A 26626-nucleotide genomic window follows, 5' to 3' on the forward strand; every position below is an offset into this window, starting at 1 on the left:
CCTCGGTCACTGCCTCTGCACTGGCAGCTCCACATGCACCCGCAAACTGCACTTGTTTATGTTTTTATTCATCTTTTTTTTAATATCCAAAGAAGTGATCAACTATGGAATAATTGACTTAACCGGACTTGATTTGTGCCAAGATCAAAAGAATTCGAACTTAGGAGGTGATCAATATGGCTGACGGTAAGTTTGATTGACATGAGTTATAATGTGAGTCTTCTGAGCCCTCAGCAAACGGTTACAATATTGAAAATGCACAAAATGACGTCATGAATCATACTTCTCCACGTATGGCAACAAAACTAGTTTGAGTCACTTTTTATTTAATAGAAAATCGCCAAAATAACAACAACTGAATGCGTTTCGGTCATGTATGTTAGTGAAATAAGGTGGTAAAAGTCCATGAAAAAGAGCACAATGTGTTTTTGTACACGGCTAAATGACCTTTAACTTCTGGGCTCTGCGCGGGCTATTTCTGCCCACCTCCCAACTGTCTCATTTTCTAGTTTCCAAATCCAGCTCTTTAAATAGATTAGTAAGGCACTGTTTACGTCAAAATTCGCAATTTTTTGGCTCGACCGTGGCTACTTTTGGCTAATGGAAACCAATGGAAAATACATTTCGTTAGATTTATAGCATAATCGCCTTTATTGTTTTGAACCTACCGTTAACAAGTCAGTAAAAAAAATATCATTGCACTTAAGAAAGTTGTTTTTTTTCCCCTTCTTTTTCCTCCAAAACATATGAATATGATATGTAGCAAAAGTGCTGCAATAGGCTAGTCGTTTGCCCGATTGCTTAACTTCCCGGCTTGTTTTTTATCGGACTGGTACCAAACTAAAAAAATGAACAAATAAAAATACCGGTTCACCTGTTTAAAAATATTTTTTTATTTTCTTGTTTTTCAAAGACGTTCCAGTGTCGCTTTACGCTCTTGGGCTAATCCTTAGTGTATTTACAGTCATTACTGAAGTAGTTTTTCACTTAACTGTTTCCAAATCAATACAACATACCAGTGCAGGTGCTAAAAATTGAGGTCTTTAAAAATCGTGCAATCTTGATTTTGTAAAAAAAAAAAAAAAAAGGAGAACGCTCCCTCTGCTGGCTGTAGAAAGACTCTGCTATTAAAAATATAAGGACAAATGATATTATCTATATATTTTTTTTGTTTTTGAGGTTGTCTTCCAAACTGCGTATTGGGCAAACCAACTAGAGGGATTATTGAAAATAATGTTGAATGGATGTTTTATACTAATGTCAAGAACTTGTGTTAGTTGAAAACTCTTAGGCAGTAGAAGAAGCAAAAAAACAAATCTTGCAATTTACAGACTAAAATAAAAACTGAAAAGGATAGTAACATCGAACAAGAGTTATTATTCTTATCATTATTCCATCCATCCATGATCCGAACGTCTTATATTATCATTAAATGTGATTGAAAAGCGGCTTTTATAAATGTTTCACGGATATTCACGGACGCAACCGTGACAGTAAAGCATCATCCCTTCGGAGGAAGTGTGTTGAAAGCACTGTTGCTATAAATACAAGCTATCGCATATCGTGAACATTTGCAAAAGGCTAAGTAGCTGCATGACTCTGTCAACTCTGTATTATTTATAACTCTTAAATCAGTTTTAGTATCGGGACGAAAGTGATGACTAAATCAATGGATCATCAAGTTCCAAGCCTCAGGGAACTGAGCAAGTTGTAAGTGTACTTTGCTATATTGGCCTGAAACAAAATAGACCCCTTCATCTTCCGCTTAACCCCCCCCCCCCCCCCCCGCAAAAGAAAATGGAAGAAAGAAAGAAAATTTGTCCTGATGGATGGTTGTGGAAATGTAGCGTTTACAGAAATTATTGCAGTTTTTTATCTTCTCTACATCAAGGGGCCAAAACTGCCACTGGGTCCCCAGCAGCAGCAACCGCGGCAGCATGTGGCTCAGTTAAGTCCAAAGCAGTGATGGTGCTGAATAAACTACGAGTGTCTGTGGAGCTGCTCATTGCTCTGGCTGCTCTCTTGTGCTGGCTGACGGTGGGCGTGGTCATGTTTGACTTTGTGGAGTACAAGGCAGTACCAGGTGGGTTCTCAATCATAATTCATAGCTAGAGCTGCGAGTAAAATTGGACATTTACCCCAAAATTTTTATAGTATCGAAACTGGCTCCATTTGTGTGCAAAAATCTGGTGATTTTTTTTTCTAGATATACTGTGTATATATATCCTATATGTCCTGAATGAACTGAAAATTCACACGGAATGATCTGAAGCGAGAAACGGTGGAAGTTGTAGAAAACCAAGCCAAAGATAAAACAAGATATTCTGAGCATGCTTTTCTAAACTTGGTTCGCTTGTGACGTCCAGACATCCAGCGCATCATGTCCGACCCGCTCCAAGCCGCGTATGACGCTGTGGATGAAGTGTCCAATCTCGTCAGCAAGTTCCAAGGTGACCTAATAGCTTAGCGTTGGCATTAACAGCGTTACCTGCCAGACTTGTGACTTTTCTGTTCCTTCCTAGAATGTGCGCCCGACTTAAGCGACCCTATGTCCGCAGCCACCTACGCGCTGGATGAAATAGCCCAAGCCAAAGACAAATTTGTGCAACATTTCTCAGATGAGAATGGTACAGAACCACAGACGTTAATCCTGAATTCAAGTTTGAAAATGAATTAGAAACTGTCCTCTCGACTGCAGATGTCTTCTACCTGAGCTACGTGGATCCGGTGGTGGTAGGCAGAGGACTTTTCCATTCCACCAATGACTTTGTGTGCGGGGTGGCGGCGTCCCTCAGGGACACGTTTTGTGCCGCTCTGGACGCCGTGTTGTATTCTGCAGCGCATTTAAGTCAAGGTTGGTCAACTACTCATAAAATGATTGTTGCACAAGACAACACTTCAATGTCATTTTTATGCTGATTTGCAAGTCTACTTGAACTCTTTCACTCGTTTATTTTTTTTTACGATACCTGCTGAGTATTCCTGATGCAGCATGTGAGAGGATCTCGGGTTATGTAGAAACGATTCGGAGACGTTCCGATCAACTCTGACATTTGGTGGCTGGCTCCGCAGTGTTGCGTCCAGGAGCAATCGACCTGAGCTTCCTGGATCCGCTTCCGTGGTGTCGACGACTGTTTTCCTGCACCAACGATTTTGTTTGCGGCTTGCTGGGCTCCGTTCAGCAGTTCTGCTGTGGCATCTTGGACTCTGCTCTGGATCTCGTTGAAGGTACACCATATTTTCATTTCAGCCAAATAAACACCTCTATCAAATGAAATGTGTCACCTTCCCCTGGAGAAATAAACAGCTCGGTGAAATAAACGCCTCACTTTTACCAAAAGCAATAAATGTCTCCCTCAAATAAATGCCTCTCTTTTGCTCCCTGACAAATCAAATGCAGACCTGAAAGAAATGTTTTGCTATGATCCATACTAGCCATCAAAGCAATACCAACTGAGCCTACCTGAAACCTGTTGCTAACCAAAACAGCGGAACTTACGGCAGCACATTTCTGGATTTCTGAAAACCTCCTGGTGCTTTATGGGAGAGGATCTCGGGTTATGTAGAGACGATTCGGAGACGTTCCAATCAACTCTGTCATTTGGTGACTTGCTTCACAGTGTTGCGTTCAGGAGCAATCGACCTGAGCTTCCTGGATCCGCTTCCGTGGTGTCGACGACTGTTTTCCTGCACCAGCGACTTTGTTAGCGGCCTGCTGGGCTCCATTCAGCAGTTCTGCTGTGGCATCTTGGACTCTGCTCTGGATCTCATTCAAGGTATTTTTGTCATTCTTAAATTCAAGGGTTGCTGCACCTTAAAAATGTGTATTGAAATTGTCAGGATTAATCTGACTGTAGCGTATTATTTAGCAGTGAAATGATCTGTGGAAAAAAAAAATGCGTGAATGAAGCTTCATTCAAATCTTGCTCCCCCCCCCCCCCCCCCCCCTTTCAGGCAGCGTCAACCTCAGCTTTTTGGACCCTGTGGCGTTTGGCAGGAATGTCATCAGTGTCACAAACGACACCGTCAATAAAATAACGGTCGGCCTGCAGGAGGCGAAAGCCGTCACCACGGACGTCGTGCTTGATATAGTCAACGGTACGTGCTTCGAGTCCTCGACACTAAGAAACTGCGCGTCTGATGATTCGAGAAAGCGCAGTGAAAGAAAACATTTACCCGCTATACCTTGAAAAACATCTAGCGTGTCAAAAAATGTTCACAAACATTCATTGTAGCCGTCGGATCGTCAACGGAGACATTCTGACAGTGGACAGAAGAAAGCGAAAATAAACTTCCAAAAAATTTCTAAAATAGTGTACGGCGATGTAACGAAGGTTACTTGTCGTCTGATTCGTGACTGACTTGTTTGTTTGCACTGCATGTAGGTTAGGTATCGAAATTACACGACTTGAGACTGTGAGTGTGTGTGAGTTTTCCGGTTCAGTATAGGATCATAATCCCCACATAAAATGTATTCAGCCCTGGGATCCACGATCCACGTTCTCCCTGAACATTTGCATCTCCACAAGGGGGCGCAAGAAAACCAGTTCAGGCAGCAAATGTATTTCCCCAGTCACTGATCACTTCTGAGTTCTGACTTGCTCTTACTCAGACATCCAGGAAATGGTCTACTTCAGCCCCTCCGCTGCCCTGAACAGGACCGCCGAAATCGTGGCGCAGCAGTACCAAATGCTCGCGGGCGCCATCTCTGGGGTCCTGCCCGACATTGCCTTTGAACCCGTGAAAGTGGTGGAAGACGCCATGCTCCAGCTGACCGACAAGACGGATCTGTTTGTGGCCTACGTGAGCACCATGATTGTGGGCGAGCAAGGTACAAGTTTTAACTCTTGCGTACTCACCGATATCCATGTACTAATACCAATCGTACTTTTGAGATATCAAATTTCATTGAATACAATCATTGTGACCAAAGACGATTGTTTTGTTTGTTTGTTTTTTAACGCATATATTGCATCTTGGATGTGTTAAATCGCTGCAGTATAGCGCCATCTACTTGCAAGGAGGACTGACGCAATGTCAGATTTTTATTGACTTAAATATCCATGGCCGGTATCGGCAGCCTCTCTGAGTATCCGATACCAAACAAGCAGTTCTAAATATGTCAATGTTTTTTTTCACTTCATAATTAAATACAACCGAACTGAACTTCACAAATATTAAAGTATTAAATGAATGAAAAGTATAATACGCAGTTTACCTAATACAGTATTGTGGCCAGTACCTGTTCAATGATTGACATTTGTCTTGTTTTCAGCCGAACCGGTCGCTACACCGCCCAAGGATATAACCCATGAAAAAGGTTTTTTTGCTTTGTTTTGTTTTGGGGTTCTTTTAATACTTGTTATCCAACTGAATGTAAATTGTGAAATTGTATCCCATTCAACAAATCTGTTGTTGTTTCGCTTGATTCAGATGAAAGTGCAGGACCTCGCTCAGACATACCGATGGTGAGACGCAAAGGTGAGACTCTTATTTTGCTTGTGCATACGCGGCTTATTCAATGATGGCTTACTAAGCTCTCTTTAAAATGCAGGTGAATTTCTACCACCGTATGTGAGAGGTAAGACCATTTTTTTTGTATTTCTGTTTTGTTTTGTTTTTTTTAAAGTGCCTTGGTTTTTTGTTTTTTTTGATATGGTGAACCCACCAAACGAGAATGCCGAAAACCATTTCCCCCCATAGGAAATCATGAAAAAAAAAAAGCCGATAACCGGCCATGACTTTTATGGGTGGTGGGAAAGGCATGTGCATAGATAGACCCCTTTGTGGTGCTCAGGCGCCAACCCGTTTGCCCTGGATGAGAAAAAGGCCCTTTGCCTTGTGCCCATTTTGCTTCTTGATTCTTCAGTATCCAAGCACGACGTGGGAGATGCATGTGCAAGCATGTGCCTGCGTCGCGTTTTCTCACACGCATTCCCCTTTCCTCCCACATTTGGAAAAAAAAAAACAAAATCCACATTTGTTTGAAGTCCCTGAAACCGAATGAGGATAAGCACTGCGCCAAATGCACGCATGGACTTTGGCGGTTTCGCTGCATTGTATGCATGCAAAGAATATTTGTATCGATTGATTACCTTTGAACAATGGTTCAAATAAAGCGTCTCGTTTTTTATGCGTGTGTTTGTTTTGTGTGTACACCAAACTTAACAGTTAAAAAAAAGGTACATGAACATGGAACCAAATATGCACCAGAACTGTATCCATATTCTGTGTTGCATCTCACAAAAGGGAGTACACAGTTGACATTTTTGTCACATCCATTCAAGGGACGACACTGAGGAAATGACACTATGCTACAATGTAAAGTAGTCGACGTACAGCTTGTATTGTCGTGTCAGTTTACTGTCCCCTCAAAATAACTCAATAATAATTATTGATTTCTTTAAAAAAAAAGTGATTCTACATCTCTTTCTGAAAATGCCCCAATTGGGATCAATTAGCCACCCCCCCCCCCCCCCCCCGGCGCCATGTGAATTGTTGGTGTTCCAAAGTCGGATGGGGAGCAAGTGTGTTTAATTTGGTTCATGTTTCTCACAATGTCAAACTTGTTTTTCGTGAAGCGCTGCACTCCGCTTGTCCGAGTATCGACAGCTTGTACGACAGCTTGCCTCTGCCGCACTGTGTTTTGGACGCAATTGTCGCCACCTTATTCCCACGTGACACTAATTGTAAGCACGTTGATGTGTGGAATAAACAACGCGAGCGTGTGTCTCATTCCACCTCATCCCGCCCGGAAACGTAAATGTGGATTGTGTCTGATAAATTGCGATGTTACGAGTTGATGGCGCAGTTGCAGAGGACATGGTGATGACGCGCGCGGCTCAAGACCACCAAGAAGGCAAAAAAGCAACCAAGAAGGACAAGGGTATTCATGCTTTCAGCACTTTTATGGTGTAGCCAGAAAGTATTCACGGCGCTTTACTGTTTACACACACACACAGAGGCGCGCTAATGCTGTAAAATATGTGTGTGTGGGGCGGGGGGGGGGGGGGGGTGAAGCCCTGGTGAATACTTTCTGGATGCACTGGAGAACATACTGATGACGAAGAGAGATTTAAATGTGTCGCTATCGCATCACTAGTGGAACACGTCCGCCCAGGAGCACCACTGGACACCCAGGAGGAAGAGGAGGAGGAGGATGAAGATGAAGACGAATGGCAGCTCCAAGTAAATGGAGAGGAAGAACCAAGAGAAGCCACAGAGGAGAAGATAGAAAGCAGTGACGAGGGGGTGGATGAAGAGGAAGGTGTGTCCAAAGTGGAGGAGGAGCAGGACGAGAGTGCAGCTGCAGAAATCCCGATCATTGGGGAGGAAGAAGAGGAGATCCCTTTTGATGAGGGGGGGGGAGAAAATAAGGAGGCGACAACCTCGGATGGGGAGGCGGCAACGGAAGATGAGGAGACTCAAACTGGAGGCGAGGGGGAGGAGCGGGGTGAAGAAGACGAGGAGCTGACCGCTGCAGTTAAAGAGGAAGAGGAGGACGAGGGGGGGGAAATAAAAACTGTTGATGAAGAGGAGTTGAAAGATGATGAGGAGCAAGAAGTGGAGGCAGTAACCAAAAATGAGGAGGAGGAGGTGGAAGAGACACCGACCGTAGATGATGAGGCAATAACAACGCTAGCTGATGATGAGGATGAAGATGAGGAGATGGCAACCGTAGATCACCACGAGGAGGAAGAGGAGGAGACGACAACGGTTGAGGAAGAGGAGATCACAGTTGACAATGCGGATGAAGACGAGGAAGCAACCGAAGGCGATGAGGAGGAGGGCGAAGGGGGTGAGAAAACAACATGGTCCGGTGAAGAGGAGGAGACCCTTCCCATTGATGATCCCGACGAGGAAGAGGACTCCTTCTTCCTCTTACAGGAGGAGGCCCAAGAGCAAATTACAACACTGGAGGAGGAGGAGGAAGAGGAGATAACAACAATAGATGAGGTTGATGAAGATGAGAAAACAACTGAAGGGGAGGAGGAAGGTGACCATGAAGATGAGAAAACATTCACTGATGGGGAGGAAGCGACGCTCACCATAGATGACGACGAGGAGGAGGAGGAGGAGCCGACAACCCTCGATGATGATGATGAAGAGGCAAAAACAACCAAAGGTGACGAGTTGGAGGACGCCGCAACGGTAGATGATCAGGACGAGGTAGAGGACGGAACCACAACATTCAATGAGGAGGAGCAAGAGGAGACAACAACTCGAGAGGAGGGAGAGGAGGAAAACGCTGCCGCTGAGGAAGACGGCGAAAGACCATTCGATGACATTGAGGAGGACGAGGAGACAAAAGAGAAGACGGCACGAGATGAAGATGAGGAGGACGACGATGATGATGAGGAGGAGGATGGGGATGGTGAGGATGAAGACGAGGAAGGGACAACACTAGTTGTTGATGATGAGGAGGAGGAGGCGACGGCAACTTGGCAGCCTTTTGTCACGGTTGACGACGACGACGACGAGGCGGTCGAAGGCAAACCTTTCGAGCGTCGGGATGCCGACCGACGCGACCTTCATCATGGCAAGAGAGCTGATTTGGATGAAGACAAAGTGCCTGTTCCTCGACGCGCAAGTGTTCAGAAACATCCCATCAAACGCCACACAGGTAAAAAAAAAAATCAAACCCCAAAAGGCATTTCTCATTCCATCTTTGCACATTTTTTTTCCTGACTAATCATGAAAACGTTTCCGTGTGGTCAAAGTAATGCTTGCCAATCAATTTGATGACTGTCAATCATCGTCACAATTGTGTTGTTATTGTGACTTTTGCGTTGCCCCGTCAGCGTTCACCACAGGGAGCCACTTGCATGGTTTGTTGGGCGCACCGGATGCCCTGACCTAATGAAAGCAATCTTTTTTTTTTCAAATGCAGGTTTGGCACTGCCAGCAACTGCTTATCTGAATTGATCTAATGTTTATTTATGCTGTCCCATATATTTTTTAATATGTATTTGTTTTCAGTAAAGGCATTTACACCTGGGACTGACTTCGCTTCTGCTCGTAGTCCCCCCCCCCCCCCACACCCCACCCTCCATTTTTGTGCAGCATCACAGCAAAATGCTGCTTCACCGTGTTAGCTTTGAACTCTGGGCTCCATTTGTGAGGACGACTCAGAGCCCGACTGGGTTTATATTCCATTAGCATTTCTTTAACATATTCAGGACCTAAACCATTCAGTGATTTATTGACCAGGAGCAGAACTTCAAAGTCTATTCTATAGCTGACTCGGAGCCGGTTTAAGGTTTCGGTTTTTTTACCGCCGTTTTTTTTTTTTTCTTTTCACTATCAGGCTTATAACAAAAAAGAAAGCATGATATTTTGCTTTTGGTGATTAAATTCTCTGTGTTCATTTTATCCGTGCGTCTCTACGTGTGTGTTCGTGCGTGCCTTTGTGTTTATTATTTCAGTTGTCAAACATGGAGCCAAAAAACAGCCGGCACCCGGAAAAGTTCCCATTGTAATTAAAGGTAAAATTGCGATCCCCTTTTTGATGTATTTTTGATGTATTAATAAAAAACATGTCATAATAACCCAATATAATTTCTTTTTGCGTTATTTATCCTGAAATATTTTTTGCCTTTTGCACACCTTTTAAAAGAAATGAAGAAAGAAACGAAAACAGACGCCACGCACCAAGAATTGCTTACGAACAAAACCAAGGATGAAAAAGCAACAGAGAAGCTCAAAGCCATCATGAAACTCCTTAAGAAAAAGCCAAAAAAAGCCAAAGGTACTGACATTGACCCTCTAAAAGGTCAACATAATTCATCCAACTGAATATAAATAATAATGACGTTAATATTAATTTATCCATTATTTCAGTTGTTAATCTTATACTTACATATCAATAATTCAATCTCGCATACTTAATCACTGTGTGTCCCTTTTAGAAGAACCCGTAAGAAAGAAGCCACTGAAGGAGCTGTTGCAAGTTGAAGCAAAGGCCACCGAAAACATAACGGTTGCAAAGAAGCCCTTGATGGTGACATTTTCCAAAGGTAAAATGGCAAAGATGGCTGAGGAATCAAAGAAAGATGCGGGGAAACCTGCCAAAGAGGAGAAAAAAGAGAAGGGACCTCTAACTGAAAAGCTCACAAAGCATTTTCCAAAACAAGAAATAAAAGATGAGCTATTACACAAGAGGGCGATTCCCAAAGCTCTCAAAGTAGTCACGGGGTCATCTGGAAAAGAAGAGAAAGAGGTCAAAGAACCTACAAAAGCAAAGAAACCTCCAAAAGAAGTTAAAGAACCTTTTACAAAAGAAATAGAAGCCAAGAAACCTTGTCAAGAGGTCAAAAAAACTCAGAAAGAAGTCAAAGAAGCTTTCAGGATAAAGGAGATGAAGAAACCTCACAAAGCCGAGAAGGAGGTCAACATAACTTGTACGGAAGACAAGAAACCTCAGAAAGAAGTGAAGGAAGTCAAAGAAACTATGGAGGTAGTCAAGAAACCGGATAAACAAAAGAAAGAAGTCAAAGAACCTAAGGAGGTAGTCAGGAAACCACAGAGAGAAGAGAAAGAAGTCAAAGAATCATCATCAAAGGAAGCCAAGAAACCTCCAAAGGAGGAGATGGAGGTGAAAATACTTTCTGGAGAAAAGAAGGAAGTCAAAAAAATTCAAAAAGAAGAGAAACGCATCAAAGAAACTTTAAGGGATACCAAGAAATCGCCAGAAGTTGACGAACCTTCAAAAGAACTCAAGAGATCTCCAAAAGAAGTCAAAGAGCCTCCTCGAAAAAAGAAGGCGGTCAAGAAACCCATCAAAGAAGAGAAAGAACATTCTGAAGAAGCCAAGAAAGTTCTTAAAGAAGAGGACGTTGTCAAAGAACCTTCTAGAGAAGAGAAGGAAGTTGGGAAAAATCAGAAAGACGATACAGCGGTCAAAGTCACTTCAAAGAAAGTCAGGAAGGCGCAGAAGCAAGACAAGGAGGTCAAAGATCCTTCTGAGGAAGTCAAGAAACCTTCGACAGAAGTAAAAGTACCTTCAGGAAAAGAGAAGGAACCTGTAAAACCTCAGAAAAAAGTCAAAGAACCACACGAGGAAGCCAAGAAACCTTGGACAGAAGACAAAGACATCAAAGAACCTTCCAAGGAAACTAAGAAACCTCCAAAAGAACTCAAAGAAATTTTTAGCAAAGAGAAGGAAGTTAGGAAACCGAAGAAAGAAGAGAAGATGGTCCAAGAATCGGCAAAGGAAGAGATGGAAGAAAAAGTAAAGGAGGACAACATTGAGCTGAGCAAACCTTCCAATGAACAAAAGTCTGTGGAACCACTCAAAGAAGATGCTGGAAAACTACCCAGAGAGAAACTTCAGAGAAAATTGAGACCTGTCAGTGCGTTACTCAAAAAAGTACAAGAGAAACCACTGAGAGAAGGCAAAGAAGACAAGAGGCGTCCTCAAGAAGAAGGTGACAAAGCTCTCAAAAGAGAGAGTGCTGTCAAGGAACATCCCAAGGAAGGCCAGAAACCGGCTTTGGAGGAGCAAGAAACCAAGAGATCCATCAAAAGAGTTACAAAACCACTCTTGGAGAAGAAAGAAATCAAGAAAGCCATTAAAGCAGACAGCGGAGCAAATGTGTCTTCTGAGAAACCACATGAAGATGGGTCCAAAATCCAAGTCAGGAGGGTGCCTTCTGATAGACTTTTCAAAGTCCAGAAACAAGTTTCAGAAGTAAAACAAGCTCCCAAAGATGAGTTGAAAGAAAAAAGGCCTCGTGAAAAAGTGGTGGTCTTCAGGAGAACTTCCAAAGACCGTGTGGAAGCTCTCAAAGAAACACACAAAGAGCTTAGCAATCAAACAGAAGAAGTCAAGAAGTCTCCAAAGGAGGAAAAGGAACCCAAGAAACATCTCACAGAAGAGCTCCAGAAACAAAAGGTACATGATTCCACGGCCACCACGCTGGAGAAAGAGGAGCGAAAGAGACCACGTGCAGAACAGGAAGTCATGAAAGAGGAGAAGGACATCATGAGATCTCTCAGGAAACAGGCAACCGGAATGCAGAAAGACCGTGTGAAAACATCTCCAGAGAAAAAACCCTCTGAGAAAAAAGAAAAGCTAAAGGGGAAGATTCCACTTCAAGAAGAATTTGATGAATCTCTGAGAGAAGAGAAATCCGTCACCGTGTCCCTCAAAAAAGAGAAAAAGCTCTTCAAACCGAGTGAAGAAGAAAAAGACATACAGAAACTTTCTCAAGAAATCCCAGATCAAAATAAAGTCCCTGAGCAGGACAATGGGAAGAAACCTCCCAAAGTAGAGCACAAGATATCGCCTAAAGTCAACACCAGGAGATCTTTCAGCGAGGAGATGGAAGTCAAAAGATCAATCCGAAGACACACTCAGCTCCAGAAACCAACCAGAATGGAGAAGGAACCCAAGAAAACACCCCAACAAGTCCCAGAAGAGAGTAAACCCTCTGAAGTGAAAGAGGAGGAGATTCTGCTCAAAGAACCGCTTGAAGAAACAAAGACACACGCCAAAGTAGAGGTTGAAGAGAAGAAACCTCATAAGAAAGAGAAACAAACCCAAATGGCAGATGAAACAGAAATAAGGAAATCATCAAAGGATCTTCAGCTCTCCATGAGGGACAAGGAGCAGACAAAACCTCCCAAGAAGGCAAAACCTGAAGACATCATTTCCGGTGAACTCAAGCAGCCCTCCAAGCAAAAACCGAAGGAACCCTCGAAAGAGCTTTCGAAACACTCCAAGAAGGAACCACAAAAGTCGTCCGGGGTTCTCTCGAAAGCCACCACTGAAGATACAACTTCTAAAGTTGACAAAAAAGTCAAGAAGACTTTGAAAGAAGGACCTGCGCTGACAAGTACGTCCTGGTTAGGGAACATCTGGACAATGGGAAAATTAAACTACCGTATTTTCCGCACTATAAGGCACACCTAGAAGCATTACATTTTATCAAAAACCGACAGTGCGCCTTCTATATGGATCAATATTCAGATTTCTTGGACGTAGTATTTTATTCTATGTATTTATTATGTAAAGAGCTTTGTTACAGCCGCAGCAATTGTGAAAACCCTATATCAATAAAGCTGTATTGTATTGTATTCCGTTAAGCGTTGCTCCATTTAGTGGATGCATAACACAACCGCAACCACTATTGTAGCTTCCATTCTATGCGCCTTATAATGCGGTGCGCCTTATATGTGAAAACAGTTTTGAAATAGGCCACATATTGAAGGTTATATATATATATATACATATATATATATATATATATATATATATATATATATATATATAGTGCGGAAAATACGGTATGTTAAAAGAAAAGATACAGGGTTGGATTCCGTTCTCCCCATGCTTGCGTGCGTTTTCTCAGGGTATTCCGGTTTTATCCCACATTCCTAAAACATGCATGGTGGGTTGAATGGGTACTCCAAATTGTCCCTAAGTGTGATTGTGAGCGCGAATGGTTGTTTGTCAATCTATGCCCTGCGATTGGCTTGCAACCGGTTCAGGGTGTCCCCAGCCTCCTGCCAGAAGACAGCTGGGATAGGCTCCAGCACACCCGCGGCCCTCATAGGGATAAAGAGGATCAGAAAATGGATGGATAAGAGAAAAGACAAATACAACGGTGCCGCGAAATACGAGTCACCCAACTTGTAGTTTTTTTTTTTTTTTTGAGATATGAGCCTGAACGTTTGCTTTTCCTTTTCAGCCGATGTCTCCCAGAGACCTCCCAGGTTGCTGAGAGTCACCAAAAAGCAAATAGCCCCGGTCCTTAAAAAAGAACATGTGAATGTGACAAAAGAAGGTAAAGCTAAACTATCTTTTTCCGACCATATGTAGTTTTTTTTGTTTATTTTTTTGTGTATTGTGCCAGCATCCACACCTACATCTGCCCTTATGCAGATCCCCGAATGCACTAAAAGCCTTTATATGAGCAAATTTGACGTCTTATCTGTTGTGCTTTTTGACAGCTACTCCAAAGGAAAAAGCTAAAGCAGTCAAGAAAATAGGTGAGGCCTCCCTTAATCCTTAAATAAATTAAACTGTTAGGCCATTTTGTCTTCTTTAAAAAAAAGTTTCATGTGTTGCCAGAACAAAAAGATCCTGCAAAAAACAGTTCTCTGCTGAAGGAGAGAGTTAAAATAGTGCCAATGAAGAAAGGTCATTTCTTTTTCATTTTCTTTTAAATTCATGTGACCGATCTACTTCATTCGTTCACTCATACGAATTTTTCTTTCAGTTATCACGAGGCCAGTAAAGGAAGTCCAGGAGACCCCTGCAAAGACACGTATGCCATTTTTATTATTATGGTCTACCTTAATATTAATAATAACATGTTGTTTTTTTTAATGCAGTCGTTCACGGTAATAAAATATGAATGTTTTTTTTTGTTTGTTTTGTTTTTGCTGTATGCAGAAGCAGGCCTTGCTCCTAAAAATATGTCTGTTGCCGGAGAGAAAGTGAAAGTGGTTCCACTCAAGAAAGGTGCACTTTGGATTGTTTGAACAGGACACACAGGATGGTGTCATTTTAACAGAATAATCTTATTATTATTATTATTTATGTTCATAGAAGCTGTTGTCAGGGAGAGGAGACTTGTGAAAGCTAAAGGTTGGTTTCTTCCAGTTTGAACGTTCATTCATTCATTCATTCATTCATTTTACTTTAATTCATGACAGAGGCTAACTCGTGTATAAGCATTCAACGCTTGTCTCTTTTATTAATAATATACATTGATTTTTTTTTTTTAATGTTTGTCCCAGGCGACAAGACTGAAACAAAGAAAAAAGTCACATCGCTCCTCAAGACGAAAGGTAGATTTAATTTTGCTTCCGAACGTTATCGTTCATACTTCCCGGTGACCCAAAAAAAAACATGATTTATTTATTTCTTTATTTTTACCAGCGGAGCACGAGACCTCCAAAGAAAACCAAAAGCCCTCAGCAGAGACAAAAGGTACGGTGCTGCATTTGAGGCCATATGTCATTTTCAGCACCAAGATTGTTCTTTTTTTTAAAATTATATTTCATTGTATTAGATTTTTTTGTCATGTCATTATTATAATTATTATAACAATTATAATAATAATAATAATTTTACATTTTATTGTATCTAAATTGTAGTGTCATTATTTCTTTTTTGTTTTAATTACTTTCAGAAATTTCTATGACTTTATAATAAATGACAAAATCCTAATTGCATTTTATTTAGCTTTTTTGGTCACTTAATTTCACACACATGATTTCACGATTTTTTTTTATTATTTAATTTGCTTTTTAGCTACCCTTTTTTTTATTTAATAAGTAAATACGTACAAGTTGCAATTAATTAATCAGATATTTTAATAGATGAGTGCGCACGCATAATGTCTCTCTTTTGTGTTTAGAAAAAGCCGCGGAGAAGAAGGCGGCAAAAGGCAACCTGCCGAAAGGTACCAACCAGTCAGATCAATGCATTATTATCATCATTATTATTATTATTATCATTATTGCTCTTGTTCTTATTCATTTTCTACTTGTATTCGCAGAAGACAGAGTTCTGAAAGAGATACAAGAAAAAAGTATGTCGACTTGTTTAAATCAAATGTGATGCTTTCTTATGATTGACGAACTCTTTGATTTTGTTGTAGATAAATCCTCAAAGGAGGAGCAATCAAAAGGTGAACTTCTACTGACAAAATAAAATATTAAAAAAAGAATACGGTGTTTTTAACATCACTCTACTTTCTCAGTGGACTCTGATGACTTTGTTCCGGAAGGTGAGTACGAGATGCATTCGGTGATGTCATCACGAGACAGCATGTGATGTCATGTGTTATGATGTGACCTCACGTGACCCGAGTGTGCCCTGACTCCACCCACAGACGAGCTGCCCTACTTCCAGTGTTTCTTCGTGGATGAGGACGAAGCCCAGTTTCCCTTCTTCGCATTCTCGCCGCTGCAGGTTTGAAGCGGACCAGCAGAGGGCGCCCATCTTAGAGCCCAACAAGTGAGTGGAGCGAGGGATTGTGGGTAATTCTTGCCATCTGGACAGAGACATTTTAGTTCACATTTGGTTGAGGTCTCCTACCAATTATGTGCAATCCATGTCATTCCTTTATAGTTTGTCTTTGTTTTTTTAAATACTTTTTTTCAGATTTTTTTTCCCCCCCACATTTTTTGTTCTTTTATTTTTTTATTAATTTATGTAGTTATTATTTATTCCTGTTTTGGTTATTTTCTGTATTTTTTGTTACCTTATTTTTAGTTATTTTATTCATTTTCAGCTATTTTCATTTTTATCAATTAACCTTCTTTTTGTTTATTACTTATCTTATTGTATTTTTGATTGTTTTGTTTTGTAGGTAAGTTTATGTCATCATTAAATATTCAGGTTTGTATGTTTTAGTTATTCTGTTTCTTTTTTTCGGTACGTCGTTTTAGTTTTGTTGTATTTTTTTTTTAGTTGATCCATTATGAGGTTACATTTTAATTATTTTTATTTGTAGTTTTTAATTTGTTGTTATTTACATTGATTCGATTTTTTTCCCTAAGGGCGGCCCGGTAGTCCAGTGGTTAGCACGTCGGCTTCACAGTGCAGAGGTACCGGGTTCGATTCCAGCTCCGGCCTCTCTGTGTGGAGTTTGCATGTTCTCCCCGGGCCTGCGTGGGTTTTCTCCGGGTGCTCCGGTTTCCTCCCACATTCCAAAAACATGCATGGCTGGCTGTTTGGACGTTCTAAATTGTCCCTAGGTGTGAGTGTGGGCGTGGATGGTTGTTCGTCTCTGTGTGCCCTGCGATTGGCTGGCAACTGATTCAGGGTGTCTCCCGCCTACTGCCCGAAGACAGCTGGGATAGGCTCCAGCACCCCCCGCGACCCTAGTGAGGATCAAGCGGTTCGGAAAATGGATGGATGGATGGAGATTTTTTTTCCCATTATTTTCAGTTATTCTACTAAATTTATCCTATCGGATTGTCTTTATTTCAGTTATTTTATTCACTTTTTTAAGGTATTTTACAATCTGGAATATCAGATGATAATCGATGAAAAACAATCCAAATTCTGCATTCGTTAAAGAAGTTATTTTGTTTGTTTAAGTCAAATTGTGTGATGTTTGTTTGTAGTTGTTTTATTTATGTTCCATCTATTTTATTTGAGTTGTTTTAAATCCATGGATTATTGATGACTAATGACAATAATACGACACACACACATCACCTGCAGGGCAGAGATGGCATATGGAAAGATGACATTTCCTGCGCACTTCCAACGAAAAAAAATGCCACTTTATCGAGGAGACGTGATATCTGTCGAGCGAACATTTTCGCCGGAGTTAATTGTAGAATAGACGTGGCATCTGTAAAACTGCCGTCGAGGTCAGCTTTTTCGAGCATGCCTGGTATCAGGAAAGCTGACATTTTTTTTGGTGGCGCTTAGTAATAGAAAAAAAACATGGCATCTGTAAAGCTGATTGATGTCTATGCTGGACTTTTTTTGTGGAAATGATGTAATTTTCTTGTGGGCAAACATTTTTGGGGGGTTTGTTTTTATTTGTTTGACACATACAAATCTACATAATTTTTTTCGTGCATGCATCTCCATATTTTGTGGTTGCTTTTTTTTTTTTTAATCATAATGGTAATGACAATAAGTGGGACACGTCTTGTGTTCGTGAATGGCGCTCGGGGTTGCGTTGTTTCGTTTCAAATGGCCCGCAACTGCCAATGTTTTGCAATATTTCTCCAGAGATGAATATATTGAGAATCAATTTCATGAAGTGTTTTCTATATATTTGTTTGATTAAACTTGTGCAATAAGGGAGCTCAAAGCTACCTGAAATCTGAGAGTTGAAATGATAAGTAACGGGGGGGGGGGGGGGGGGGGACGACAATGTACGGATGATATAAAAAGTCAACACAGCCCTGTTTTCATGCCAGATTTTTGTCACGTAAAAGACAGAGCGAAATCAACTCAGTCTCAGTTGTTACTTCCCCTCTTAAAACGATGGCATTTATTTATTCATGTGTTGTAGAAGTTATAGGTCGCGTAATTGGTGGGAAATTTTTTTGGAAATGATTGATCTTATATAGGTATATATATACAGTATATATACACACATCACAGAGACATGGCATTTGAACAGAGATGTGTAGACTTTTTGTAAAAAAAAAAAAAAAAAAAAAAATTTGAAGTTGGACCCCCCCACTGAGGATAGTAAGAGAACAACAGCACTACTGTGACTGCTCATTGTGCTTGGATTTGGCATTCAATAAAATAGTCACGCAAGTGTTCCGTCATGTGGAGTTCTGGATTTCTCGCATTGAAAACTAAATAAATAATCTTTTTTTTGTTATGGTCATACAGGTACCGGTATTTTAATCACTTTAAATCATTCAAACAGACTAAAGTTACCGTAAAAAACAAAAATTGTTATGTAAATGACTGAATTCTATTTTTCCTTTTTAAATCATTTTACTTGGGTTTTACAATTGCTATACCCTTCAAAATGCTTGGTCAAAAAAACAAAAACAATTTGGGTCAAAAATAAAAACTGGGTCAAATTGACCAAGTTGTCCAGTTTTTGGCCAAGCAGTTTTAAAGAAGTTTTGTACAAATCTAAAATTGTTCAAAAATTTAGAATTATTACATGTATGCTAATTTCATGAGCCGGTCAATGACGTTTTGCCTTGTGCATTAGCATCAAGCTAGTGCCCTTTTGTAAATCGAAACAATGTAGTTTGTCTAAATACATGGTGGAAGTTTCTTTGATTTTCGACGTTCCTCGTCACCTCCAACTGGGAGTGGCACCAAACAGTTTGAAGCGAGCGCATTCCTGAAGAACAGTTCTGTCGGGGCTTGAAGTGAAGACACTTAATTGCGGTCATGTTAAAAAAAAACGTTTTGTGATGATATATTCATTCACCCTTTCCTTTTTCTTTATTGTGTCTTACTAAACCCCCTTGGCTCGTTTTCTGACAACTTTTTGGCAGAGTAATCAATCAAAATCAATGAAGCCTGCGTCGAGGCGGAGTTCCACTCCTGTCGGCGCACGTCCTTTCTTTGTGCGATCAGAGCAAAGTTGGCAGCGGCAAGAAATGAGCTCCCCGCGGTCCAATACGATTCACGCTGCCGAGGATGACGGATGACGTCACTAAATCGAGCTTCAACTTGTCCGTGGCTCTTCTTTTGTGTCGCATTTTCCAATGCGTGTTGAGCGCATCACGCCAGTCGCTCAGGGTTGGTCGGCACCATCGCATGTTGCCTCCGCGTCATGACACCACGGCCTAAATCGGATTAGTGACATCAGCGTGTGTCGATTCCGCAGGGTTCACTGCAGGTCGTTCACGCCGCCCGGTCGCGCTGGCCTCTGCAGCTGTCACCTGGCAGAGGCACAGGGGCCGCCCTGTCCGCTCTTTTATTTTTTCCCCAATCGGCTGTGTGCACACCCACACAATCATGACTGTAACATTGTTCATTTCACCCTTTTTCTAACGAAAACACTGAGGCTTTTATTTGGCCGAGTCAGACCATATTAACCCTTGAAAGCTCCTATCTCACAACATACAGACTCTCGCTTATCAGTCACGAGGCACCCAATGCAGAAGAACCCAAATATTCAACAATCAACATTTTGCTTTATTGAAACATTTGCAGGTTAAATGCTCTTCAACATTTTTCTTTCAATTTTTAAAACCCCAATTCCTCCAAATGTTTCACGCTGCCGTCTAACAGGTTAAAACACGATTGGAAGTGCAAACAATCCCATAAAAACAGCAAAGTGTTCCTTGTGAACCAACAGTCGTAAAAATTAGGCTTTCTCGTACGTGCGCACGGCCTCGACGCCGTCAAATGTCAAAGTCTGCGGGGAAAAAAAACAACAACCAAAAAAATTTAAACATATTATTGATCAGCCTTGTCATACAGACTGTGGTGCCTCGACTTACGAGTGACCCAACTTGTGAGTTTTTTGATGATGCGAGCCATTTTAAATAAATAAACACGAGCGGTCGCAAAACATGCTTAAACACACGGGATTATATTCTTCACCCTCTGCAATAAACAACTACTGTTGCGTAGTTGCAACAGACTTCTGTTTAATCATCAAATTTACATGTTGCAAGTTTGTGTATTAACCGCCACATGGTGGCCAAAGCATGCACACCATATACAAAATCATACAGCTCAAAGTGTTTAATTCTTCGCTACCTTTTTAATTATGTTATGAATATATATTTTTTTCAGTACAATAATTTAGCATCCAATGTTATTTATTTTAAAAAAATTGACAAAAGTGTGGATGTTTTTTGGGGGGCACTGGAATGGATTATTTCGGATAATTTCCATTCATCTCAGAGGGGGAAGATGATTTGAGAAACAACAGTTTTGAGTTAAGAGCGTGGTCAGAGAATAACTGAAACTCACAAGTCAAGGCACGGCAGTATTTATGACGTCATCTCACCATCACCATCTTCCCATCCTTGATCTCTCGGGCAAACGTGGTCTCTTTGCCGTCCCATTTTTGCACTTGCACAAATTTGCCGTTTTTCATGGTGAAGGTGGACTGAAACAAAAATGCAAATGAGTGCTAGTCAAAATGATCGATCGATTATAATTTTGCATTGAGGTATTGACATTACTTTGACTTTTCGGTCGTCCAGCGTCGTTTCATCAAACTCCTCTCCCAGTTTGGCACTGAGTTTGGTGTTGCGGAAGGTGCTCAGAGTCTCCACCACCACTTTGTCCCCATCCTTGCTGATCACCACTGTGGGTTTGGTCACAGTGCCCACTTTTCTTGTGACAGGATCCACTCCTTGTGTGATTTATTTTAGGGTTTTTTTGGAACAACAAAATGATAATATAAATAAGTAAAATTGTAGACATATTCAAAATCGTTGTTAATTGAGGGTAAAAGTTGACAAATTTATCAATATTTTCAAATGACATAAATGACACGATGGATTTTTTAGCCGAAAAAAAAAGACCATGTATAGGAAGGCGTTTTTAGCCGAGAGAAAGGACCATGTATAGTAAGGCGTTTTTAGCCGGAAAAAAACGACCATGTTTAGTAAGGCGTTTTTAGCCGGAAAAAAAACGACCATGTATAGTAAGGCGTTTTTAGCCGAAAAAAACGACCATGTATAGTAAGGTGTTTTTACCCGAAAAAAAACGACCATGTATAGTAAGGCGTTTTTAGCCGAGCCGAAAAAAAACGACCATGTATAGTAAGGCGTTTTTGGACGAATAAAACGACCATGTACTATAGTAAGGCATTTTTGGACGAAATTTTTAGCCGAAAAAAACGACCATGTATAGTAAGGCGTTTTGAGCCGGAAAAAAACGACCATGTATAGTAAGGCGTTTTTAGCCGAAAAAAACGACCATGTATAGTAAGGCGTTTTTGGACGAATAAAACGACCATGTACGGTATAGTAAGGCATTTTTGGACGAAATTTTTAGACGAAAAAAACGACCATGTATAGTAAGGCGTTTTGAGCTGGAAAAAAACGACCATGTATAGTAAGGCGTTTTTAGCCGAAAAAAACGACCATGTATAGTGAGGCCTTTTTGGACGAAAAAAACGACCATGTATAGTAAGGCATTTTTGGATGAAATTTTTAGCCGAAAAAAACGACCATGTATAGTAAGGCGTTTTGAGCCGGAAAAAAACGACCATGTATAGTAAGGCGTTTTTGGACGAAAAAAACGACCATGTATAGTAAGGTGTTTTTGGACGAAATTTTTTGCCGAAAAAAAACGACCACGTATAGTAAGGCGTTTTTGGATGAAAAAAACGACCATGTATAGTAAGGCGTTTTTGGACGAAATTTTTTGCCGAAAAAAACGACCATGCATAGTAAGGCCTTTTTGGACGAAAAAAAACGACCATGTGTAGTAAGGCGTTTTTAGCCGAAAAAATCGAACATGTATAGTAAGGCCTTTTTGGACGAAAAAAACGACCATGTATATAGTAAGGCATTTTTGGACGAATTTTTTAGCCGAAAAAAACGACTATGTATAGTAAGGCGTTTTTGGATGAAATTTTTAGCCGAAAAAAACGACCATGTATAGTAAGGCGTTTTTAGCCGGAAAAAACGACCATGTATAGTAAGGCCTTTTTGGACGAAAAAAAACCGACCATGTATAGTAAGGCGTAAAAAAATTCATCCAAAAACGCCTTACTATACATTGTCGTTTTTTTCAGCTAAAAATTTCATCCAAAAACGCCTTACTATACATGGTCGTTTTTTTCGGTCAAAAACACCTGACGATACATGGTGTTTTTTCGGCTAAAAATTTCATCCAAAAACGCCTTACTATACATGGTCGTTTTTTTCGGCTAAAAATTTCGTCCAAAAATGCCTTACTACATGGTCGTGTTTTTCAGTCAAAAACACCTGACGATACATGGTGGTTTTTTTCGGCTCAAAACGCCTTACTATACATGGTCATTTTTTTCGGCTAAAAACGCCTTACTACACATGATCGTTTTTTTCGGCTAAAAATTTCATCCAAAAAATGCCTTACTATATACATGGTTGTTGTTTTTCGTCCAAAAACGCCTTACTATACATGGTCGTTTTTTTCGGCTAAAAACGCCTTACTACACATGGTCGTTTTTTTCGGCTAAAAATTTCGTCCAAAAAAAATGCCTGACTATACATGGTGGTTTTTTTCGTCCAAAAACGCCTTACTATACATGGTCGTTTTTTTCGGCTAAAAATTTCATCCAAAAACGCCTTACTATACATGGTCGTTTTTTTCGGCTAAAAATTTCGTCCAAAAATGCCTTACTACATGGTTGTTTTTTTCGTCCAAAAACGCCTTACTATACATGGTCGTGTTTTTCGGTCAAAAACACCTGACGATACATGGTGGGTTTTTTCGGCTCAAAACGCCTTACTATATATACATGGTCGTTTTTTTTTTTCGGCTAAAAACGCCTTACTATACATGGTCATTTTTTTTCGGCTAAAAAATTCGTCCAAAAATGCCTTACTATACATGGTCGTTTTTTTCGGCTAAAAACGCCTTCCTATACATCGTCATTTTTTTCGTCCAAAAACGCCTTACTATACATGGTCGTTTTTTTCGGCTAAAAACGCCTTACTATACATGGTCATTTTTTTTCGGCTAAAAAATTCGTCCAAAAATGCCTTACTATACATGGTCGTTTTTTTCGGCTAAAAACGCCTTCCTATACATCGTCATTTTTTTCGTCCAAAAACGCCTTACTATACATGGTCATTTTTTTCGGCTAAAAACGCCTTACTATACATGGTCATTTTTTTCGGCTAAAAACGCCTTACTACACATGATCGTTTTTTTTCGGCTAAAAATTTCATCCAAAAAATGCCTTACTATATACATGGTTGTTTTTTTTCGTCCAAAAACGCCTTACTATACATGGTCGTTTTTTTCGGCTAAAAACGCCTTACTACATACACATGGTCGTTTTTTTCGGCTAAAAATTTCGTCCAAAAAATGCCTGACTATACATGGTGGTTTTTTTCGTCCAAAAACGCCTTACTATACATGGTCGTTTTTTTCGGCTAAAATTTTTGTCCAAAAATGCCTTACTATATATACATGGTCGTTTTTTTCGGCTAAAAACGCCTTACTACACATGGTCGTTTTTTTCGGCTAAAAATTTCTTCCAAAAACGCCTTACTATACATGGACGTTTTTTTTGGCTAAAAACGCCTTACTAGACATGGTCATTTTTTTCGGCTCAAAACGCCTTACTATACATGGTCGTTTTTTTCGGCTAAAAATTTTGTCCAAAAATGCCTTACTATACATGGTCGTTTTTTTCGGCTAAAAACGCCTTACTACACATGGTCGTTTTTTTTCGGCTAAAAATTTCATCCAAAATCGCCTTACTATACATGGTCGTTTTTTTCGGCTAAAAATTTAGTCCAAAAATGCCTTACTACATGGTTGTTTTTTTCGTCCAAAAACGCCTTACTATACATGGTCGTGTTTTTCGGTCAAAAACACCTGACGATACATGGTGGGGGGTTTTCGGCTCAAAACGCCTTACTATATATACATGGTCGTTTTTTTTTCGGCTAAAAACGCCTTACTATATTACATATACATGGTCATTTTTTTTCGGCTAAAAAATTCGTCCAAAAATGCCTTACTATACATGGTCGTTTTTTTCGGCTAAAAACGCCTTCCTATACATGGTCATTTTTTTCGGCTAAAAACGCCTTACACATGATCGTTTTTTTCGGCTAAAAATTTAGTCCAAAAATGCCTTACTATATACATGGTTGTTTTTTTTCGTCCAAAAACGCCTTACTATACATGGTCGTTTTTTTCGGTCAAAAACGCCTGACGATACATGGTCGTTTTTGTCGTCCAAAAACGCCTTATTATACATGGTCGTTTTTTTCGGCTAAAAACGCCTTACTACACATGGTCGTTTTTTTCGGCTAAAAACGCCTTACTATACATGGTCATTTTTTTCGGCTACAAATTTTGTCCAAAAAGGCCTTACTATACATGGTCGTTTTTTTCGGCTAAAAACGGTCGTTTCTTTCGGCTAAAAATTTCGGCCAAAAATGCCTTACTATACATGGTTGTTTTTTTCGTCCAAAAACGCCTTACATACATGGTCATTTTTTTCGGCTAAAAACGCCTTCCTACACATGGTCGTTTTTTTCGGCTAAAAATTTCGTCCAAAAACGCCTTACTATACATGGTTGTTTTTTTCGGCTAAAAACGCCTTACTATACATGGTTGTTTTTTTCGGCTAAAAACGCCTTACTATACATGGTCGTTTTTTTCGGCTAAAATTTTCGTCCAAAAATGCCTTACTATACATGGTCGTTTTTTTTCGGCTAAAAATTTCGTCCAAAAATGCCTTGCTATACATGGTCATTTTTTTCGGCTAAAAACGCCTTCCTACACATGGTCGTTTTTTTTGGCTAAAGATTTCGTCCAAAAACACCTTACTATACATGGTTGTTTTTTTTCGGCTAAAAACGCCTTACTATACATGGTCGTTTTTTTCGGCTAAAAATTTCGTCCAAAAATGCCTTACTATACATGGTCGTTTTTTTCGGCTAAAAATTTCGTCCAAAAATGCCTTACTATACATAGTCGTTTTTTTTTCGTCCAAAAAGGCCTTACTAATATACATGGTCGTTTTTTTCGGCTAAAAACGCCTTACTATACATGGTCATTTTTTTCGGCTAAAAACGCCTTACTATACATGGTCGTTTTTTTCGTCCAAAAAGGCCTTACTATACATGGTCGTTATTTTCGTCCAAAAAGGCCTTATTATACATGGTCGTTTTTTTCAGCTAAAAATTTCATACATGTACAAATGTTTGTTTTCCTATCACACTGTCCATTCTTGTTTTCTTACAGTTCTTACAGCCGCTGGGATACCTAACAGCCTAACATCTTGGGCCTCAGACCAGGAAATTGATGTCACAATCAAAAGATGGCTAGGAAGGAGAGCATGAGAAGAAAAGAGGACATGGAGAGCGCAACAATTTGATGGACAGAAAAATACCGTTCAAGAGTAAGCTGCATCCCAATTTGGACTTTGTGTTCACTGTTAAATAAAGAAAAGTGCATTTTTCCTGTGTATGTCGAGTTATATGTGAGGTTCACAAATTATGACAATAAACATATTTTTATAACAGTCGTTTTTTAGGCTTTTTTTTCAAATGTGGGTCAAATATGGCTCATGAAAGATGTGGCTTAGTTGAGGGTGAATTCAGGCTGATATCAGGAACCTGTTCTGGCCCAGCGTCGGGCCGGAGTAGGGCCAGATATGGTTTTACAATGCGGCTCAGATCTGGGCCGAATGCGGCCCACATCATGGATGCCAGACGTGGGCCACTGCAGGACCGCCATTCATTGAGGTATGTGGGCTGGTATGTACGTGCCGGTGTCTGCCCCAGAGAGGGGTCAGACCAATTTTGCTGACTGGGATGCTTATTAGTCAGTCACCGCGTGTGTTTGTATTATTAGCACACATTAATTAATGACCGAACTAAAGTCTTGAACATTGCATCTGAACACAACTCTTTGCCGATGCAATGTTCAAGGCTGAACAAACATGCCGTATTTGTTAGTTCGTTTGTTTTCTGGAAGGTCATGCTTTTGGAGATGCAACAACTCCGCCCGACGCCAGCAGCCTTGACACACTTTAGAATAAACTACTCACCGAGCGCCTTCATGTACTCCTCAAACTTCTCGCTGTGCACCAGTTTCCACTTCGCGCAGAAAGCATCCACCATTATTGCAGCTTTTCAGTCAAAATGGAGACGACGCATGAACGGGCCACACCACTTAAATCTCTGGCTTCTGTGTTGTGCGTGCCGGTGCAGATTGCTCCAGGCAATAAATAATTCAGATAGAAGGCGGGCTCTTGAGATAAAGCTAGAAATCCAATTGGATGCCCAATAGCGCAATGTCGTCTCTGATTGGTCCAAATAGAGAAAAGTCCGTGAATGGCAAATACAGTACACGTCGATGGGGCTCGTAGGGTGACCGCCACTTTTAGTTGTTTTTATAGCATTTACATAAATTAAACCACATTTAAATACATACGGATATCGAGCAAGAGCAATGGATAACTCCTAAATATTGTTCGGTGCCACCGTATGCCATCAACTCCGCGTGACATTTCCTGCTAAAATTGCT

General features: G+C 40.5%; 2 protein-coding genes across 4 annotated transcripts; one reads left to right on the top strand and one right to left on the bottom strand.

Annotated features, from left to right (window-relative positions):
• LOC147196458 (uncharacterized) lies at window positions 1-25622 on the top strand. Of its 3 annotated transcripts, none has more exons than XM_086126756.1 (29): window positions 1-186; window positions 1892-2083; window positions 2367-2450; window positions 2523-2627; window positions 2699-2854; window positions 3073-3228; window positions 3621-3776; window positions 3955-4098; window positions 4613-4831; window positions 5276-5320; window positions 5434-5481; window positions 5555-5581; window positions 9426-9485; window positions 9617-9748; window positions 9909-12836; window positions 13692-13787; window positions 13954-13992; window positions 14075-14143; window positions 14223-14270; window positions 14399-14467; window positions 14555-14593; window positions 14746-14796; window positions 14888-14938; window positions 15369-15413; window positions 15510-15542; window positions 15612-15641; window positions 15714-15740; window positions 15846-15970; window positions 25340-25622. In XM_086126756.1, the coding sequence occupies exons 1-28, from the start codon at window positions 177-179 to the stop codon at window positions 15929-15931; spliced, it is 5145 nt and encodes a 1714-aa protein (XP_085982882.1). In that variant the 5' UTR covers window positions 1-176; the 3' UTR covers window positions 15932-15970; window positions 25340-25622. The 3 variants fall into 3 exon arrangements, with proteins under 3 accessions (XP_085982882.1, XP_085982881.1, XP_085982880.1); XM_086126755.1 differs by lacking the exon at window positions 25340-25622 and adding an exon at window positions 16516-18252; XM_086126754.1 differs by lacking the exon at window positions 25340-25622 and having other exon boundaries at window positions 15846-18252.
• Window positions 19577-26314, bottom strand: LOC147196459 (fatty acid-binding protein, brain-like). The gene is made up of 4 exons (XM_086126757.1): window positions 26148-26314; window positions 20599-20771; window positions 20421-20522; window positions 19577-19820 (listed from the first exon to the last, which is right to left on the bottom strand). The coding sequence occupies exons 1-4, from the start codon at window positions 26218-26220 to the stop codon at window positions 19770-19772; spliced, it is 399 nt and encodes a 132-aa protein (XP_085982883.1). The 5' UTR covers window positions 26221-26314; the 3' UTR covers window positions 19577-19769.
• Between the last annotated feature and the right edge of the window lie 312 nt (window positions 26315-26626).

Source organism: Hippocampus guttulatus, chromosome 13 (genome assembly GCF_054856545.1).
Source record: "Hippocampus guttulatus isolate MCC_2025c chromosome 13, RoL_Hgut_1.0, whole genome shotgun sequence".
NCBI classification, from domain to species: domain Eukaryota; kingdom Metazoa; phylum Chordata; class Actinopteri; order Syngnathiformes; family Syngnathidae; genus Hippocampus; species Hippocampus guttulatus.

Coding starts and splice junctions, on each gene's coding strand:
- LOC147196458 (XM_086126756.1), top strand. Junction 5,482..5,554: donor ACCGATGGTGAGACGCAAAG/GTGAGACTCTTA, acceptor TTTAAAATGCAG/GTGAATTTCTACCACCGTAT. Junction 13,993..14,074: donor TAAAGCAGTCAAGAAAATAG/GTGAGGCCTCCC, acceptor ATGTGTTGCCAG/AACAAAAAGATCCTGCAAAA.
- LOC147196459 (XM_086126757.1), bottom strand. CDS start 26,220: ATGGTGGATGCTTTCTGCGCGAAGTGGAAACTGGTGCACAGCGAGAAG. Junction 20,772..26,147: donor GGAGTACATGAAGGCGCTCG/GTGAGTAGTTTA, acceptor AAATCACACAAG/GAGTGGATCCTGTCACAAGA. Junction 20,523..20,598: donor TGGACGACCGAAAAGTCAAA/GTAATGTCAATA, acceptor TTTTTGTTTCAG/TCCACCTTCACCATGAAAAA.